This window comes from Taudactylus pleione, unplaced genomic scaffold (genome assembly GCF_031769625.1).
Source record: "Taudactylus pleione unplaced genomic scaffold, aTauple2 ptg000074l, whole genome shotgun sequence".
Taxonomy (NCBI): Eukaryota; Metazoa; Chordata; class Amphibia; order Anura; family Myobatrachidae; genus Taudactylus; species Taudactylus pleione.
In genome coordinates, this window is record NW_028284476.1 from 2,626,785 (window position 1) to 2,645,663 (window position 18,879).

General features: G+C 47.2%; 1 protein-coding gene across 4 annotated transcripts in view; it reads left to right on the forward strand.

Annotated features, from left to right (window-relative positions):
* HDAC4 (histone deacetylase 4) overlaps positions 1 to 18,879 on the forward strand; it is a 165,275-nt gene that overhangs the window by 120,549 nt on the left and 25,847 nt on the right. For all 4 annotated transcript variants that reach the window (XM_088467756.1, XM_088467758.1, XM_088467759.1 and 1 more), the window contains 8 exons: positions 23 to 209; positions 308 to 441; positions 1,034 to 1,139; positions 1,513 to 1,559; positions 1,835 to 1,942; positions 3,569 to 3,624; positions 3,735 to 3,822; positions 3,926 to 4,045. In XM_088467756.1, coding sequence (XP_088323882.1) covers positions 23 to 209; positions 308 to 441; positions 1,034 to 1,139; positions 1,513 to 1,559; positions 1,835 to 1,942; positions 3,569 to 3,624; positions 3,735 to 3,822; positions 3,926 to 4,045 — 846 coding nt within the window. The remainder of the gene's footprint in view (positions 1 to 22; positions 210 to 307; positions 442 to 1,033; positions 1,140 to 1,512; positions 1,560 to 1,834; positions 1,943 to 3,568; positions 3,625 to 3,734; positions 3,823 to 3,925; positions 4,046 to 18,879) is intronic.

The window sequence follows — 18,879 nt, forward strand, 5'->3', positions numbered from 1 at the left end:
TTAATTTGCTTACTTTTTGCAGCAAACACTACTACTGGAGCAGCAGCGTATCCACCAGCTGAGGAACTATCAGGCCTCAATGGAAGCGGCTGGCTTAGTCGTACCTTTCAGTGGACACAGGCCTCTTTCAAGGGCGCAGTCCTCGCCAGCCTCAGCCTCCTTTCCCATGTCTGTACAAGAAACACCCAGCAAGCCTCGGTTTACCACAGGTTCAGTCCTATTGTTTGTGTTTTAAGGAAGGGTGCAACTCGTGTAACGTGACTTGACCATTTTGACTCTTAATTTTTAAAATAAAAATTTCTTGCAGGTCTTGTTTACGATACATTGATGCAAAAACACCAGTGCATCTGCGGAAACACAAACAGCCACCCCGAGCATGCCGGGCGGATACAAAGCATCTGGTCAAGGCTCCAAGAGACTGGTCTGCGGAGCATGTGCGAGGTGGGCACGGTCCTCTTCCCTAATTCTATGCCGCTTATGTTCCATTTCCTTGAGACTATTGGGCCTGTTTCAGAGTTGCACGCTAATGCAAACGCATTGGGCAATTTTGCCGCTTAGCAATTGTAATATGCTAATGCATCCACCAGCAGAATTTGTATTGACTGCCACCGGAGACCTGGTAGCTGCCGGCAACTGCGTACACAAACGCAGTGTTGAACACAGATCCTCTAAACATCAAGCTTGTTCTCAGCGTGCGCGAATGCAGATGCTGGCTAGTACACAGGTGCCAAGAAACTGCCCCGTCGTGCCCGCTTTTTTTTCCCCAGAACTCCCTGTAACCACCCACGAAACGGTCTCTTCCTGTCAGTCAGTTGTGAGTGAATCCTCACAGCGAGGGCTATCGCAATTCATTCGCAGCACATGCGCAATGCGGCTGTCACGGATGCGCAGACCACCAATGATCGCTCAATTGTGCGACCATCGGAATAGCGTTCAACTCTGAATCAGGCCCGTTATACTGTCTAAAGCAGTGCTGTCGGCCGTGTCTATCCATTCATTTCTCTCTTGTCTCTTATTGTATTGTCGAGCGCAGTGTATACGGGGGAGAAAAGCAACCCTGGAGGAACTGCAGAGCGTACACTCTGAGGCACATACTCTGCTCTATGGCACCAACCCTTTGAATCGACAAAAACTAGAGGGTAAACTGCTGTCCTCACGCCTTGTCTGCATGCACTGTATCCGCTGTCATCCCAAACATGCAGCTGTTTTCTTCTTTTGGACTTCAGCTTGTGTTACTGTAAATAAGCGCGTTTTGAAATCTCTATCCGCCTTTTGGATAGTCCCACATGTAATGAATGCTAGCAATACAGTCACGTGCCTTCCACCTTATTTTCTTACCTGTAATTCCTAAAAATACTGCATCTGTATCTATGCTTTGTGAAGTGTTGAGAGCCAGGCTCGGTACAGTTTGTAGGTGTGGTGCTTCTGGTTACTTGGAGTATTGTTTTGTGCTTTTTTTTGTGCTGTGCAACTAACCGCTCTCCACTAACCCGTTCCCCTTTCCTCATGCAGGATCTTTGACCTCCATGTTCGTCCGTCTACCATGTGGCGGGGTTGGGGTGAGTGTTTCTTCCGCTGCTGCTTTCAGTGCCTTTATATCTACATATTTAGTACTTGGAGGCATTATCTTTCAAGGTGAGGCTAGGCAGAAGACCATGGAAGGTCTCTCTGGGATAAGGAAATATCCCAGCAGGGCAGTTATGATACCATCTATTTCTATTTTGGATACTGAAAAGTTGTTAATGGTTTGTGTCCCCTCCGGCTCTATCCCTGTTTCCAGTTTATACTTTCTCTTCTTTGCTTAACGGTGATATTGTCTCCCGTTCTGTCCTAGGTTGACAGTGACACAATTTGGAATGAGGTCCATTCTTCCGGGGCAGCTCGTCTAGCAGTGGGATGTGTAGTGGAACTTGCCTCCAAGGTGGTGGCAGGAGAGTTGAAAGTAAGTGCCTGCAAATCGCCCCCTCCGTGGATAGGCGCAGCATTTGGACAGGTCTTATTAGTAGACTTGGAGTACAACTTATTAGCCACTGCAAGTCTGGTTACAGAAAAATCCATTTCAGTCATTATATGGCAATATACCTTCTGTCTAAACCCTTTTACATATATGTCAGAACAATCTTAATGTATGTTTGCTATGCAGATTATTGCTTAGAGAAAACACAGTGGTCAGGGGATTGCTCAGGAACATGAATCTATTATTGTTTTTTAAATAATTTACGTACACTCCACATCCTAATGAGTAGCATCTATGTAGGTGACGTTTGTCTCCACACCCCAAAAATCCTTAAACACTGCACCAGACCCATTGAACACAGACTATAACACATCCCTACACACAGGACAATTCTCCTTCACACAAAGTTCTCTCATTTCCGGAAATCGGGCATTCCTGCTACACAAGACCGACGCCTGATCCAGGATCCCGTCTTAGGATTCAGCTGTGGCTCATCTGTGAAAACATTGGCCATCAGCGTAACCCCCAGGTTACGCAGGGTGTGACTGCTGTTTTCACTCTGCCGGAGCCGGTAAAGCTGTGTCGGAAGAAGCAGCCATTGGCTTTGGCATGCCTTGAAAGGGGCTTACACCCCCATGTTTTCAAGAATACTGGCCATCACTACCCCTTCCCTGCCCCCAAACGGCTGGAGCATCTCAATCATGGTGGTTGCAGTTAGTGATCGGCACATGCACAGGGCCGGATTAAGGGGAGGGGGTGACAGGTCGGTCGTCCCTGGGCCCCCACACAGGGTCGATGTAACCCTGCCGAGAACAGGTGCCAGCAGCACCTGTTCCCGGGAGGAGGCTCTGCAGCTGCGGCTATTCTACTGCATGCAGCAGCACACTCAGTGAGGGGAGAGGGGGCCACCGGCTTCACACTAGCGCATGACCCCCGACACACATTCCCTCCCTTACTGCCCACATTGGGGTCAGAGCCAGTATGACAGATCCCGCCCCCGTGACGTATGTTGCGATTCGCTGGAATATGGAGGCGGGGCTTGTCGTATTGGCTCCGCCCCCAGTGCGGGCAGTGTAAGGGGGGGAATAAGTGTGTCGGGGGTCATGCCTAATGAATTGAGGAGGTGCCCGGGTCCTTTTGCAGTCTGTACCAGCAGCAACTGCTGCATCAATAGTAAGAATGTATGTACTGCTTTAGTGTGAGTATATATGAATGTGTTATTGTGTATATGTGTACACTGTGTATGTGTGTGTATATGTGTTAGTGTGGGTATGCTGTTTGTGTATGTGTAAGTGTTTGCCCCTGTCTTCATGTGGACAGGGGAGGGGGGCCCTCCGTGTGGGGCTTTCGGAGGGGGGGGGGATAGGCTGGGCTTGGCTCTATGTGACTTAACGGGGGCCCCCACATCGGGTTTATGTACAATTGGGCCCAGAGTCTTAAGCCTCGTGTATAGTCACCGTAGAAACTGGCTCTGATGCTGTACTTGCCTGTAATAATGGTCACTAACACAGAACATATAGCCGTTGAGGATTACATTTTAGTAGGACTGGCTTAGTGCTCGTAGGCTGTTCTGCTTTGCACCCATGATTTCAAATCTTTATTCCTTCATAGAATGGTTTTGCTGTTGTCCGCCCTCCTGGTCACCATGCAGAAGAGAGCACGCCAATGTGAGTGCTGTGTCCACCTGATCATTGAAACACACGACATGTGGTGTTTGGTTGCTCTTTAGATGTTTTAACCCATGTACTCTTTTCTTTTTCTTTTTTTTTTTTTTTAGGGGTTTCTGTTACTTCAATTCTGTGGCAATCACCGCTAAACTTCTCCAACAGAGGTTCAATGTGGGGAAGACCTTGATTGTGGACTGGGTGAGTAGATGCTGCAGAAAATGCAGATTTAGCCATTTCAATATATAATGCCCTATCTGTGACAAGTGATTGATTTGCATGCATTGTCCTGCTGGCTTTCTAGGATGTACACCATGGAAACGGCACCCAGCAGGCCTTCTACGCTGACCCTAGTGTCCTTTATATATCTCTACATCGCTACGATGATGGAAACTTCTTCCCTGGAAGTGGGGCTCCTGACGAGGTAAGTCTTACAGTACTTATTAATCCTATGCAGTAATTTCTTACCTGCATGTGGTTATCAAAACAGATCAGATTCACCGGTTTAGGATGCATTCAGGAATGAAGGATTCTATCAATTGAAATAAACTAATCTGACGATCTGTCTCTATTAAACTCCAGACCATAGAATATAAACTAGAAATGTGCGACGACACCAGTGTTTTGGTTGTAATTCATCATCGTGTTTTGGTTTCGCCAAAACCACCCTCGCATGTTGTGGGTTGGGATTTTTTTTTTTTTACATGATAAAAACCATTAAAATCGCATAATTTTTTCCTGTTTTTGTTTTTACCGGATTATTAACCTCAATAACATTTCCAGTCAATTTTGACCACCTCATAGCTCACAGTATTGTTTTCACCAGTACTGGCTAAAGGCTGCAGCGAGCCGGCTGGTAAAAGTAAGCGACTCAGCAGCTGCACAAACACGCGGCAGTTTAAAAGAACATAGGACATCTATGCACATTGCCACCCAGCAGTTTAATAAACTATAAAAATGTTTGTCTAACTAAGAGCCCTGCCTGCCTACAACCTATCCGTCGGATCTCCAGCGTGAAATGGCGCCTGAATCGACCCTGGAGGAACTTATATGGAATCCAAAACGCGTGAGTTCAGACGCCAGGAAGATGACTTTTTTTCCATCGTTTTGGAACCGGAGTCTGGCGAGAAAAGCCGAGTCACAGCTCGGATTCACTTGTAATATGCAAGTTCAAGTGGGTTCGGGTTCGCTCATCTCTAATTTTATGGGCAGAATTTATTAATAAATAGGCATCTTTGTGCTTAGAGAATGTTTATAGCACCTCCTGGGTGAGACCTGCTCACATTTTAGGAAGGATTGCATGGTCAGCATACACCAAGCAAGAGGTGCCTGGGGAAAGCTCCGTAGTACTAGCAGTTCTCCGGAGGGATCATGTTCTGGATATGCTGCATAGGCCCTGCTATTGGGCTACAAAGTCCCTTATACTACATCAGAGTCCCTAACTTTACCTGTCCATTCAGATAAATAAGATATTCTATTATGTCCTGACACCCTACACAGTGTTGTACGCTTATGGGATCATGACATAAATAAATGACATACAGTTACATAAAAACAAAAGGTAAAGCTGACCCTGTCCCATTGAGCTTACAGTCGAAGAGGTTTGGGGAACAACTGATATATAAAGAAGGGAATTAGTATTAGTACCACTTATTTATAACAATTACAATTGTAGCAGATGGAGATGAGTGTGGTGTTATTAGAGGCCATCAGCTTTATCCTTGGTGAATGTCCTATCTGTGCAGCTACCGATGGGGTCATACAAACATGTCCTGATGCTGTATAAATGTGGTAGGTAGGGCACAGAGCTGATCTTCCCCAAATTCACATTATGCCAGTTGCTCGTCATTTGTTTCAGTCTGCCCCCAACACAGGCAAATCCAATAGTGATATAGATAGCTCTGTGTGCTGGCCCCTTCCACATCGCTACTCACAGAGTCATTCCTGCTTATTTTAGGCAACTTTTGAAAACTACGATTGATAAGGACTTTGGATTAACATCTTCCAATAAGGTCCTGATAAACATCTTCCAATAAGGTACAGATAAACACCTTCTGATAAGGACCTGATTGACATATCCAGTAAGGACTAGAAAAAGACTGAAGAACATCTCCTGGTAAGGAGCAGATAACATGGTCACCATTACCGCTATAGACACCTCCTTCCCTGGTATCTGCAGTTTTTGATTTTTACACAATGGAAACTGATTCATCTGATGTGATGCTGCATGAGGGAGGGGAGAATAATAAGAAGTTACCAGCCATGCTGCCCCCCGGGGAGCTTACTGATAACACCAAAGTGATCCTCCATGACATGAAGCTCCTCTACTCTCCAGTGATAAAGAGGCGTTTGCCTGAGATCATTGCCACTATGCCACTGAAAACCTTGTGTGCAGGATTAACATGATCAGTGATGTCCTCACAAAGAAGAAGGAGAAGTTGGCCATTATTGAGATGGACCATATAAAGAGGATGACTGCCGATATGCCATTGTTATACCTTGTGCGTAGGGTTAACATGATCAATGATGTCCTCACAAAGGGGCAGCTGGCCATTACTGGGAAGCACATGATCTTTGATGTTCTGTGCCATGTCTTAGAGATTAGGATGGATATAAGCGGCTTATTTAAAAATATGATCCCTGTGTATATATAAAGGCAATGATAGAGGCAGAGCAGGGTAACACTGAATGCATTTGGCTAGCAAAGTGCTTTTCTACCTAGCCAGGGACTACATGGAGATCACCATTGCGGAACTTGTGACTACTATTCAGGTACGCGGGTGCTCCCCTCCACTGTCTGCATTTACCACGCTGGCTGCTATAATGTCTTACACCACTGTGTCTTTCACTCAGAAGATGTATTTGTGATCTTTAATCTGTCCACTTATGGAGACTGTAACTCGTCCCAGCACCCATACAGTTCTTGCTATGTTCATTAGTAATGCTGCTGTGGCCTTAGAAAGTCCTGCTATGCAAGAGCCCAATATTAAGCTATTAGTTACAAAAGCCTGCGCTATACTCGCCAACTGGAAAATACTAAGCGGTACCAGTACTGGGGATAAACAGATCATCATTACCACCATATACCAAGTGAATTCCTTAATGGCTGGCCATCGCAGCAGCCTTATACCCCATAGAGTAATGTGAACAGCGCAGACCAGGAACCCAAGGTAACACCAAAACAACTAATTACATTTGGCCCTGGAGAGATATATAAGACCGTTCCAACTGGCAAGTTGTTTAATGAATATGAATGTACTGACAACTTTGTTGAAAGTATTGTCCAGACCGGAGAAAAATACTGGGTCGTCTTAGGCCACTATATAACGCACCTGATTTACACAACAAATTAACAAGTGTTACAATTTGTGCGGCTTTTATGGCATATCCTGATTGTGCCTCTGGAGACCTACCTAATGTAGCTGTTAACATATTACCCATAATGGATGACCTTGATATCAATACTCGCCTCAAGGTTATAGAGTGCATTGAACGTTTCACAAGAGCCTCACCAAACGCGGCTATGAACTCAGGGATGCATTTATAAAGGCACTTCTGCAGGAGATGAAGAAAGAAGATCTGACCTTGCTTCCCGTCATCCTGAGAGTTTTAGTGACCATAGTTCAAATGCATGAAGAGAAAACTTGGTACAAATATAATAAAACCCTCAGCTACAGTACAAGGTATCTAAATAATGCAAACCAAGTCCTCCAACGCCATACAACTAAGCTGTGTGGGGAGCTAGTGCAGCGATGCAGAGTGTTTCCATTTAGTGCCATCACCAGACTAGTTAAGGAGCATTGCCCCTCATTAACGGTAAATCTGCACAGCAATAACTCAGACGTGGTATCAGCTGCCGTGGTCTGCCTCATCCAGTGCTTTCCACATCTGGGCTGCAAGGCCATCATCCTGGAAGAGGGCAGTGAGTGGAGAGACACTAAACACATACAGATCATTTATCGTACCCTGGCTGATAAACACCTTCTGAGGGCAATGCTATGCCAAGCAGCAAAAGCTCTGACCACCAGTGCAGATACTGAGGCACTTGCAAAGCATATTAGTGCTTTAAAAAAACGTTAGTTTATGACAAGCTCATTCCAGCTAACTTTGGATACATCTGGAAACACCTACATAGAGCCTATACTTCATGTGATGCACATAGAGCAGAAGCTGCAAGAACATCATCACAATCCCTAGGTGAGAAGTGGAAGCGCCTGGGGTGAGTAGGAGATGGTGATAGGAATGTGTATCGTGAGGAGGCATACTGGTGCTGTTTGCAATGTGGGACATCGTTGAAGACAGAGTGAATGACGGAGATTGGTGGAGGATGTTTATCCCCAAAACATTATATGATGACACTTTGCGACAGAAAAGCAGCAGATCCATCTCTGGGGCACCTTTTCCTGCAGCAGAAAGCAGATGTCCACTATTGTTTTATTGTCAACTTAAAATGTTTCATGAATTGTAAAATATGTGAGAAATATCTATGTACAATTCAATCTACTATTGGGTCATTCTTATTTAATCCTTGTTAATACAGTAACATTGATCACTTTTATATATAGAGTAAACATTTTATCTAACAGCAATTATATTAATTACAAGGTTTTATTTTGGAAATGTTGAGGTTACAGATAACGCCAATGGGCTGCCAGGGGGGAAATGACTGAGAACCACTGACCTATAGACCATTAGGAGTATGAGTTTCGCTGTTATAGAGAGCTGGGCTTGTCGCACAGATCTCATACTGACCTGCATTCTCATAATGCCCTCTTACCTATATGGTCATGGCAGATTGGGCAGGATCACAGCCATAAAAATGTATATCGATCCCTTCTTGTACCTCTTCCAGTCGCAGTTCCACTCTCTCTACTGGACCGTGTACAGCAAGTTTTCAATTGGATTAGCAGATCCTTGTGATTTCCTTCCAAAATTCTGAAAAAACGTACCCTAGTGTGACCATCGGTCAGAAACAATCGATGGTATTTGTATTTCACCATAAGGCACAGCCATCGATATTATACCATCGGTTGCTGACCATCTATGGTGAAAAACACCATTGGCCTCTGACAATCTATGGTTGCTAAAGCGTTGATGGTCGATAATCAACCTGACTATAGCAATGGGTGAAAGGGGACGCCCTGACCTAATGCTAAATTATTATATCACTCCTTCCACATAAGTCCTACTCCACACTACCTAATAATACCCCCAGCTCCCCTGGTTGGGCAAGACTTCAGTAAAGTCTTGTGACATAGTTTCTCTGCTAACATCCCCAATCACAACAGACCCAGTTTTTGGGTGAACAGCCATGCAAGGCTAAGCAATAGGTCAGAAGGGGTCTCCCCTTTTGGGTGAGGACATTTTAAGAAAGGGGTGATTTAAGTAAAAATACCCTTATATTGATTATTTCTGGTCTTTACATTGTATTTTCTTTTAGATATATTTATTTATTTTTTTACACGAGAAAAATTACTCTTTCTCAGTCGCGTCCATTTTACTTCCGTATACACTTCAACTTTGAGGCTGTTAAAATCGCTTTAAGCTATTGCAGTATTTTGCAGAATAATATTTAAATTACTTTTACTTTATTTTCATAGAATAACACTTGATTTGCATAAATGAGATTCCACAAAAATGTAAATGAACTTCCCAGAGACTTACCGTATATACTCGAGTATAAATCGACCAGAATATAAACCGAGGTACCTAATTTCTCCTTCATCCACTAGGGGACACTGGAGCTTCATGACAGTGGGGTATAGACGGTGGGTTGAGTTGAGCCTGGCACTTTAAAAATCTACAAGTGTGACTGGCTCCTCCCCCTCTATGCCCCATCAACCCCAGTTTTTAGAATGTGCCCGAGTAGAGCCGGTGCACAGGGGCTGTTTCCAGCCCTTATATTAATTTTTATATGATTTGTAAAAGAATCAAGCAAGAGGACAGGCAGACTGTTAGCTGTGACAGTCTGCCTGCATCGTGGGAGCCGCCAGAGAGGGGACCACACGGCTACTGCAGCCTGTGTCCGGTCACCCTATGGAGGGGAGGCTGCTTTAGGCAGTTAGGAGTCATCAGACTCAGCGGGGCCCGCCACAGCTACCACTGGCTTGTGTCCGGGTCCCCGCTCTCCCCTCACTGCCCAGCGCTCTGGCCGCAGCAGCTCGGTGAGTAGCACACCTCTCCTGACTAGCAGGAGAGGTGAAAATAACTGCTGGGTCTGAAAACAGCGCGCTGTCAGTTGCCACGCTGGTGTTGTGATAGAACACCGGCGCTGGCTGTTAGGTAGGCGCGCTCACAGCGGTCCTGCCTCTGCGTGCCGGTGCTTGTGTAAAAGGCACCGGCACGGTTATCACTGGGGCGGTCGTGCCGCTTGCCCCCGCTGTTAGTGCGGGGACAGAACGTCCCACTGTATAAGTGTATGCCGCGCGCATACAAAGCGGCGGCCATTAGGGGAGGAGCTTATGGGTCCCTCCTCCTCTTCCTCCTTCACTGCCTGGGCTAGTTTGGCGCGCTCTGAACGGGAGTGGCGCCTCAGACTGCAGGCACTGAGCGGAGGGGGAGAGGAGCAGATGAGAGCATCTACAGGGGGTCTGTAAATACAGAGGGTGGTTTTAACTACTTTCTGGTCCTATTGATTGCTCCTCCCTTATATGCCTGTCTGCCCCTGTTACTGAGTTGCATTTTCTTGAAATTCTGCTCCTCTTATACTGCTCTGCATGCAATTTGAGTAGCATTATTATTGAAATTCTGCTCCTCCCTTATTGCTCTGTCTGCTCCCATACTTGAGTAGCATTATTATTGTAATTCTGCTTCTCTCTATACTTCTTCTGCATTCCTGAATTGTATGTGGTGCTTGTCTGTGAGTACATGATGACATCCAGGACAGAAAAAACTGCATCACAAAAGCTGTTTGCCTGCACTAAGTGCAGGAAGAAGTTTACCCATGCTCGCTCCGAAGGGTCTTCCCTGTGCGAGACATGTGAAGCAGACAGTGCTAACACGCAGTCTGTCACTCCCTCCTTCATAAATAGTTTGGCCGGGGTCATGGCGGACCTTTCTTCTGAATTAGCCGCTTCCCGTAGGGAACGGGAGTCTGCCAGAGATCTACCTGGCACATCTCACCCTTCTTTTCTAGCAGAACCAGCGTGGGCTCAGAATTTAGTCCGCTCGGTGAATAGCCTTGCTCAAGCGATGGGTTCTGCGTCTAAAGCTCCTGAAGCTACGGTAAGTCGCTCATCTAAAAAGAGGGCTCTTCCGGCGGTTCTCCAGTCGGATGAGGATTCGGCAGCGGATCACTCGTCCCAGGAGGAAGGGGAGATGCTGGACGAATCAGACGTAGAGACTTACTCACAAGAACCTGAGGCATTGCAAGGTATTGACGCACTCATTCTAGCGGTAAGGGAAGTTCTTAAGATTTCTGGCCAGGAAGCTCCAGAATCGTTAGAAGACTCCTTATTTGCCAGGTCACAGAAGATGGCCGTCACATTCCCTGTTTCTCTCCAGTTGGATGAACAGATGACGGCAGCCTGGCAGAATCCGGACCGTAAATTCCAGATTCCTAAGCGTTTCTTCTCTCTTTACCCATTTCCTGCGGAAAATAGGAAGAGGTGGGAGACCCCGCCACCTGTGGATTCTTCGGTTTCTCGGTTGTCAAAGAAGACCACGTTACCTGTTCCAGGAGCTACTACATTGAAGGAAACCTCAGAGCGGAGATTAGAAACCACTTTGAAATCCATTTATACGGCCGCAGGTGCACTTCTCCGCCCGGCCTTGGTAGGATCTTGGGTCAACAAGGCTGTGGAAAAGTGGGCGGAACAATTGACTGAGGGTCTTAGATCCAGCACTCCGCGAGCAGATCTGATTACCTTGGCAGAACATATTCAGGAGTCTGCTGTATACTTAGGAGACGCCTCCAGAGATATCGGCCAGGTAGGCGCTAGGATTTCTGCTTCGGCGGTCTCTGCTCGCCGGGCACTTTGGCTTCGTGCCTGGCAAGCGGATGCGGAGTCAAAAAGAGCAGTGGAAGCTCTTCCTTTCACAGGCGATATTTTATTTGGTCCAGAGCTGGACAAATGGATTTCGCTGGCCACTGGAGGTAAGAGTACTTTTCTACCTTCATCAGCACCTCCTCCGCGTCGCTCGTTTAGGGGACCTTCCTTTCGTTCCTTTCGAGCATCGGCAAGATTTCAGGGACGATCGCGAGGTTCGTCTTCAGCGGGGCGAGGAGGCCGTACTAGAGGACGTCAAGCAAATATTGGCCGCCGTCCAGATCCCAAGCCAGCAGACAAGCCTGTGGCATGACGGGCTCCCATCCCATCTCGGAAATCCGAAGGTGGGGGCACGCCTCCAGCGTTTCTCGGAGGTTTGGAGACGGACTTCTCCAGACACTTGGGTTCGAAATCTGGTATCTCAGGGGTACAAGATCGAGTTCGCTTTCACTCCTCCTCGGCGTTATTTTACAACAGGTTTGCCCGTCGATCCCTTGAAGCAACTAATTTTGCGTCAAGCGATCGAGAAACTTTTGCTGGCCGAGGTCCTTGTGGCGGTTCCCACTGCACAAAGGCAACAAGGGTTTTACTCAAACCTTTTTGTGGTTCCGAAACCAGATGGGTCAGTCAGACCCATTTTGAATCTGAAATCATTGAACCAGTATCTTTCATTTCACAGGTTCAAGATGGAATCTCTCCATTCTGTCATTGCAAGACTAGAGGCAGAAGAGTTTCTGGTGTCGATAGATATCAAGGACGCCTATCTGCATGTCCCAATTTGGGTTCCTCACCAGGCTTTCCTCAGATTTGCCATCAGGGAAGCTCATTTCCAGTTTCAGGCCCTGCCATTCGGTCTCTCGTCAGCTCCCAGGGTATTCACCAAAGTGATGGCCGTCATGGTGTCTCACTTGCGCTCTCGGGGGGTGACGATAGTTCCGTACCTAGACGATTTACTCATCAAGGCTCCGACGGCAGAAGTCCTTTTACACCAAGTGTCCCTTACACATCAGATTCTCATTCAACATGGATGGATTGTGAACTTCCAGAAGTCTCAGTTGATGCCGTCCCAGAGACTTCAGTTCCTAGGAATGATTCTAGACACTGTTCTGCTTCGTATATTCTTGCCAAGGGACAAGGCCATAGCCATACAGGAGCTGGTTCGTCTAGTGCTCAGACCCAGGAAAGTATCTGTGCATCTTTGCATACGTCTCCTGGGGAAAATGGTGGCTTCCTTCGAGGCCATCCAATTCGGCAGATTTCACTCCAGAATATTTCAACTGGATCTTCTGTCTCAGTGGTCCGGGTCCCACCTACAGATGCATCGGCTGGTGCGTCTGTCTCCCCGGACCCGCATATCCTTGCTCTGGTGGCTTCGGACGGAGCATCTGTTAGCGGGTCGCCGCTTCGGAATTTGGAATTGGACCTTGGTCACCACGGACGCCAGCCTCCGCGGATGGGGAGCGGTGGTTCTGGACAATCACTTCCAGGGGCTTTGGTCGCAGCAGGAGTCCCTCTTACCAATCAATGTTCTCGAACTGCGGGCAGTCTACAGAGCTTTGATACAGGCTGCTCCTCTGTTACGAGGACTTCCGGTTCGGATACAATCAGACAACGCCACGGCAGTGGCATACATAAATCGCCAAGGGGGAACCCGCAATCGGATGGCAATGAGAGAAGCCAGTCGCATCCTTCTGTGGGCAGAAAGACACGTAGAGGTCATTTCAGCAGTGTTTATTCCGGGGGTCGACAACTGGGAAGCGGACTACCTCAGTCGTCAGGATCTTCATCCCGGGGAGTGGTCCCTTCATCCCGAGGTCTTTCATCAACTGGTTTGCAGATGGGGGAAGCCACAGATAGACCTGATGGCATCTCGGATAAATCATCAACTACCCCTTTACTGCTCCAGGACCATGGATCCGGCAGCGGTGGGAGCGGATGCTTTACTGATCCCTTGGCCGTACAGCCTTGTGTACCTGTTCCCACCGTTTCCGCTCCTCCCTCGGATTCTCAAGCGGATCAAACGAGAGTCGTCCACCGTCATCCTAGTGGCTCCGGATTGGCCTCGTCGGGTTTGGTACTCCGATCTTTTATTCCTTCTGGCAGACGAACCTTGGCATCTTCCGCTACGATCGGACCTTCTACAACAGGGTCCATGTGTGTACCCGGATTTACGGCGGCTTCGTTTAACGGCGTGGCTATTGAGACCGCCATCCTAAGAAGCCATGGAGTTCCTAGGTCGGTCATTCCTACCATGCTTAGGGCTAGAAAACCGGTAACATCAGCGCATTATCATCGCATTTGGAGGGCTTATATCTCCTGGTGTGAAGGTCGTGGATCCTCCACTTCCTCTTTTCATTTACCACGTCTTCTTCTTTTTCTTCAAAAAGGCCTCGATGCGGGGTTACGCTTGGGATCGCTTAAAGTGCAGATTTCTGCTCTTTCTATTTTTTTCCAGCGTCGCCTAGCTCTGATTCCGGAGGTTCAGACCTTTTTTCAAGGGGTTCTTAGAATTCAGCCCCCCTTTGTGCCACCCACGGCTCCTTGGGACCTGAATCTTGTTTTATCTTTTCTTCAGTCATCCACCTTTGAGCCTTTGCAGGAGGTGGAATTGAAGTATTTGACTTGGAAGATGATCCTTTTATTGGCCCTGGCTTCGGCCAGACGTGTGTCGGAACTTGGAGCCTTGTCCTGCCGTTCCCCTTACTTGATTTTTCACGAAGATCGGGCGGAACTTCGTACCCGGCCTTCCTTTTTGCCCAAGGTGGTCTCGGGTTTTCATCTGAATCAGCCGATTGTAGTGCCAGCGTTGTCGGACTCTTCTGGGTATTCTCACTCCTTGGATGTGGTTCGGGCACTTCGCATTTATGTGTCCCGTACTGAGGGGCTACGTAAATCAGAGGCTCTATTCGTCCTTTATGATGCTAATCGGCGTGGCTGGCCGGCGTCTAAACAAACTTTGGCCAGGTGGATTCGTCTGACTATTCGTCAGGCATATGTTGCTTCTGCTCGACCACCGCCGGTATCCATTTCTGCGCATTCTACGCGCTCTGTGGGTACTTCTTGGGCGGCACGTAGAGGTGTCTCGGCTTCACAGCTTTGTAGGGCAGCGACGTGGTCTTCGGTTCATACTTTTGTACGTTTCTACAGATTTGACACTTTTGCGGCTTCTGCTTCAAATTTTGGTCGTAGTGTCTTGCAGGGCGTTCAGCACTCTCCCCCCCAGGAGGGTAGCTTTGGGACGTCCCCACTGTCATGAAGCTCCAGTGTCCCCTAGTGGATGAAGGAGAAAACAGGATTTTGGTACTTACCGTTAAATCCATTTCTCCGATTCCACAGGGGACACTGGACGCCCACCCAGTGCTTCTTGCCTGTTCTCAGTTGTTTGTTCTGCTTCAGTTCTGTTGCAGTTTTGTCTGTTTTATTGTGTGACTGTTTATCACTGCAGCCTGCTGTGTTCTTGCAGTGTGTCAGTATGTTGGATGTTTCTTTTCCTGTTCTCCTTCTCTGTTCTTCAGTCTGTTCTCCGTCTCCTCTCGGGCTCAGTTCTTTAAAACTGGGGTTGATGGGGCATAGAGGGGGAGGAGCCAGTCACACTTGTAGATTTTTAAAGTGCCAGGCTCAACTCAACCCACCGTCTATACCCCACTGTCATGAAGCTCCAGTGTCCCCTGTGGAATCGGAGAAATGGATTTAACGGTAAGTACCAAAATCCTGTTTTTACCACAAAAAACTGGGAAAACTTATTGACTCAAGTATAAGCCTAGGGTGGGAAATGCAGCAGCTACTGGTAGTAATCCCTCCCCTGGTAGTGCCCCCAGTAGTAACCCCCCCCCCCTGGTACTGCCCCCAGTAGTAGCCCCCCCCAGTAGAGAGAGATGTAATAAAAATAAACACTTACCTGACACCCCACTCCTGGTCCCGACGCTCCTACTGGCTCCTCTGGCCGCTTTGCATTATGGGAGAGACGTCGTCATGACGAGGTCTCTCCCATTACCCACTGCGGGAGCCGGAAGATGGCTCCCGCAGTGGGAGCAGCAGCAGCCGATGAGAGTCTGACAGACTCATCGGCTGCTGAATACAAACACACAGCTGCCGGCATCGGCGGCTGTGTGTTTGGCAGTGTGTAGTACTGACCGAACTCCGTCCGGACAGCGCTACACACGCGGTGCAGCTGTGTCACAGAGATACAGCCTGCACCGCGGCCCGCATGGTACGCTACTCCGCTGCGTACAATGCGGGCATGACTCGAGTATAAGCCGAGGGGGGACTTTTTCAGTACAAAAAATGTGCTGAAAAACTCGGCTTATACTCGAGTATATACGGTAAATACAAACAAGTATGAGCATTAAAATGTTCATATGACTTAAGTGACTTCCTCTTTGTGATGCACTGTAAATATAGTGATTTTTCTTATTGTCTCTCTTACCCTGATAAAGTTTCACCCAATCTGTGCAGCGCGGTTTTGTTGCCCTCTGCTGTTGAAGAATACATACTGCTTTCATATATGTATCTGTAAATCTGGCTCTGATACTAGCCAGTGCCTCCCCAGCCATTTATCTCACCGAATATCACGTGTGTGTGTGTGTGTGTGTGTGTGTGTGTGTGTGTGTGTGTGTGTGTGTATAGATCCATAACGAGTCCTGCACTCACATCTCAAACGTGACAACTTCGGGGCACTTACCAAGAGCAATGATCCTTAATATACTAAAGGTAATCACAAGGAAGCACTCACCACTTAGGTTTAAACAACCAACGTTTATTTGAAAAAATGCATATTAATAGTTCGCCATAAATGGCTTCATTTATAATCTGGCAGATTTAAGCATCAACGTTTCGGTTCTGCAAAAGAACCTTTCTCAGAAGGCGTAATTAGCAATATAAATAGTTGAAAAGAGTGAAAAAGTACATCTGAGGGGTGTAGTAGGTATTACATCTCGACAGCAGCAGCCCGACAACGGTGAAGATCCTGATCGTCCCTAAGGTAAGTATCGCTAACCTAATTTCCATCCCCCCCCCCCCCTAACCCTAACCTTCCATTAGGGGTGCCTAACCCTAACCTCCCCCCCAAGTGCCTAAACCTAACCCCCCCCCTTCTCCACAGCCTACACCTAAGTCCCTAACCTCCCCCCAGGGGTGCCTAACCTTAACCCCCCCCACTGCGCGGCTGTCCTGTCTGGTTAATGACAGGCGTCAAGTTTTTGACACCTGTCATTAGTACCACGCCGGGATTAGAAAGTCTGGAAGCCGGCGGTCGGCATTTAGACCATCGGCTTCTAGACTACATCCCCATCTGAAAATGAAGACAACAACAGTATCAAGACAGAGTCTAACAGGCTCCACTAAATTGAAACAACAAAGACAAAGGAATCAAAAAGAAATAAATACAGGACATATACTGAAAGATAGGCAGGGCAAGTCCTGCAGACTCTGTATAATGAGTGTGGGACCAAAGTACCTGTATTTAATACATAACAGTGTAGGGAGACTTTTTACGGGCATTCAAAATGTCATGTTTAAAATCATTCCAGAGTGTCATGTTTATAAATCAGAGATACAATCGTAACATAACTAGGTGGATTGGAAACATATTCTCAACCGGAGTGAGTATAGGCGGGTATCCACTGCTAGATATACAAACGAGAGCACGATTACGACTTTGCAATCGTGCTCTCGTTTGTATATCTAGTGATGTGCCTACACTGAACGTTCAGTCTAGGCAGCATGAGATCAAGACACGGACCTCTCTGCAACACATGGGAAGGGAAACAAGCAGTCACAGCTTGATGACGCTGGGTACTCACATGTTGTGAGTGTCCGGCGTCATCAGGTCGTGACTGTTTGTTTCCTTTCCCGTGTATTGCAGAGCGGTACGTCGGCAGCAAGAACAGAACTGTAGGTGCTCTCTATTGCTCCCCGTACCTGCTGAACCTGCCTGGATCGTCAGGTTGACCAGCATGTACGGGCGCTGGTAGATGGCAAAAACGACCAGCAGGCACGCGCATCGCTGGTCGTTTTTGTCATTTACATGGGCGATTGCACGATAACAACGTCATTATCGTGCAATCGCCTGCCCATATCGCCTAGTGGAAACTCCCCTTAAGTGTAACATAATGGCTATTGCTAGTCTAATCTATAATAAACCGGTTAGTAATCAATACTGCCCACGGTATTAGCTGCACAAATGTGCTGTCCAATGTAGCAAAGTCATTACCTGACTAGCGCATACCGGAGCGCTAAATGCTGGCATATGAACAACGTCATTCACATTAACCCGGGCATTCAAAGCCCGGCTGGGCTAGAGAAACGGCTACATCTGAGGGAGACGTCATCCGTATTAAAGAGACGCCCACACAGGAACTGGTCACCATAGAGACCGGATAACAAAGCGTTCTCAAAGGCAAATTTTACACAATAACCATAAGTAAAGAAATACACAGTGGTGTTGAGAAAACACCGTCACAACAAAATCAGAACTCTGGATGTGAACAGGCGCTCAATTGTATAACTGTCTGGGTGCAACTGTAGCCCAAATGCCACATAGCCACAATAAGATGGCCACATAAAATGTAGAATATAGCTATAGAACATGAAAATATATTAAGAAAAAGAACCTACGAATATATATCCAGACCCATCCCTCAATGTTCTATACAGCCTAAAGTGCCCCCTTGTGACTCTAGCCTCACACCACTCTTCTCTCTCCAGCCTTATGCTCTCCTGTGTCTGTCCCCTTCTATCTGTCTGTCATGTCATCCCCCTCCATCTTCCTATCTCTCTGATCTCTACACTCATCCCCCTTTGGGAGGGGCTGTGTAGGTGGGTCCTCTGGAGATGTGCGGTTGGAAAGGGTTGGGATTTGCACCAGGGCCAGGCACTGACAGGTGTTTTCTATCACACCCACATCTGTCTTTTTTTTGTCTGTCCCCCTCCCCCATCTCTCTCATTTCTGTGTTCCCTATCACCAAAGTTGGCATCACTTTCTATTGCGGAGAGTTGAGGCTGTGTCTATTTCTAGCAGGCAGCCAGTGAGAGCTAAGTAGGGGCGGCGCTAGACACACAGCCTTAGCTGATTATCTATGGATAACCCAGATAATAGTATTTACCTACACACTTAATTGAATCTCCACCTTCGTTTTCATTTCATCTCTTAACTTTGTCTCATTTGTTTTACTAGGCTGGTTGATTAAGTGGTCTTACAGTTCTGTGTTATACTTAAATGCCCGTTGATGTTACAGATGTGTCCATATACACAATTGCTGGGGTTCTTCTA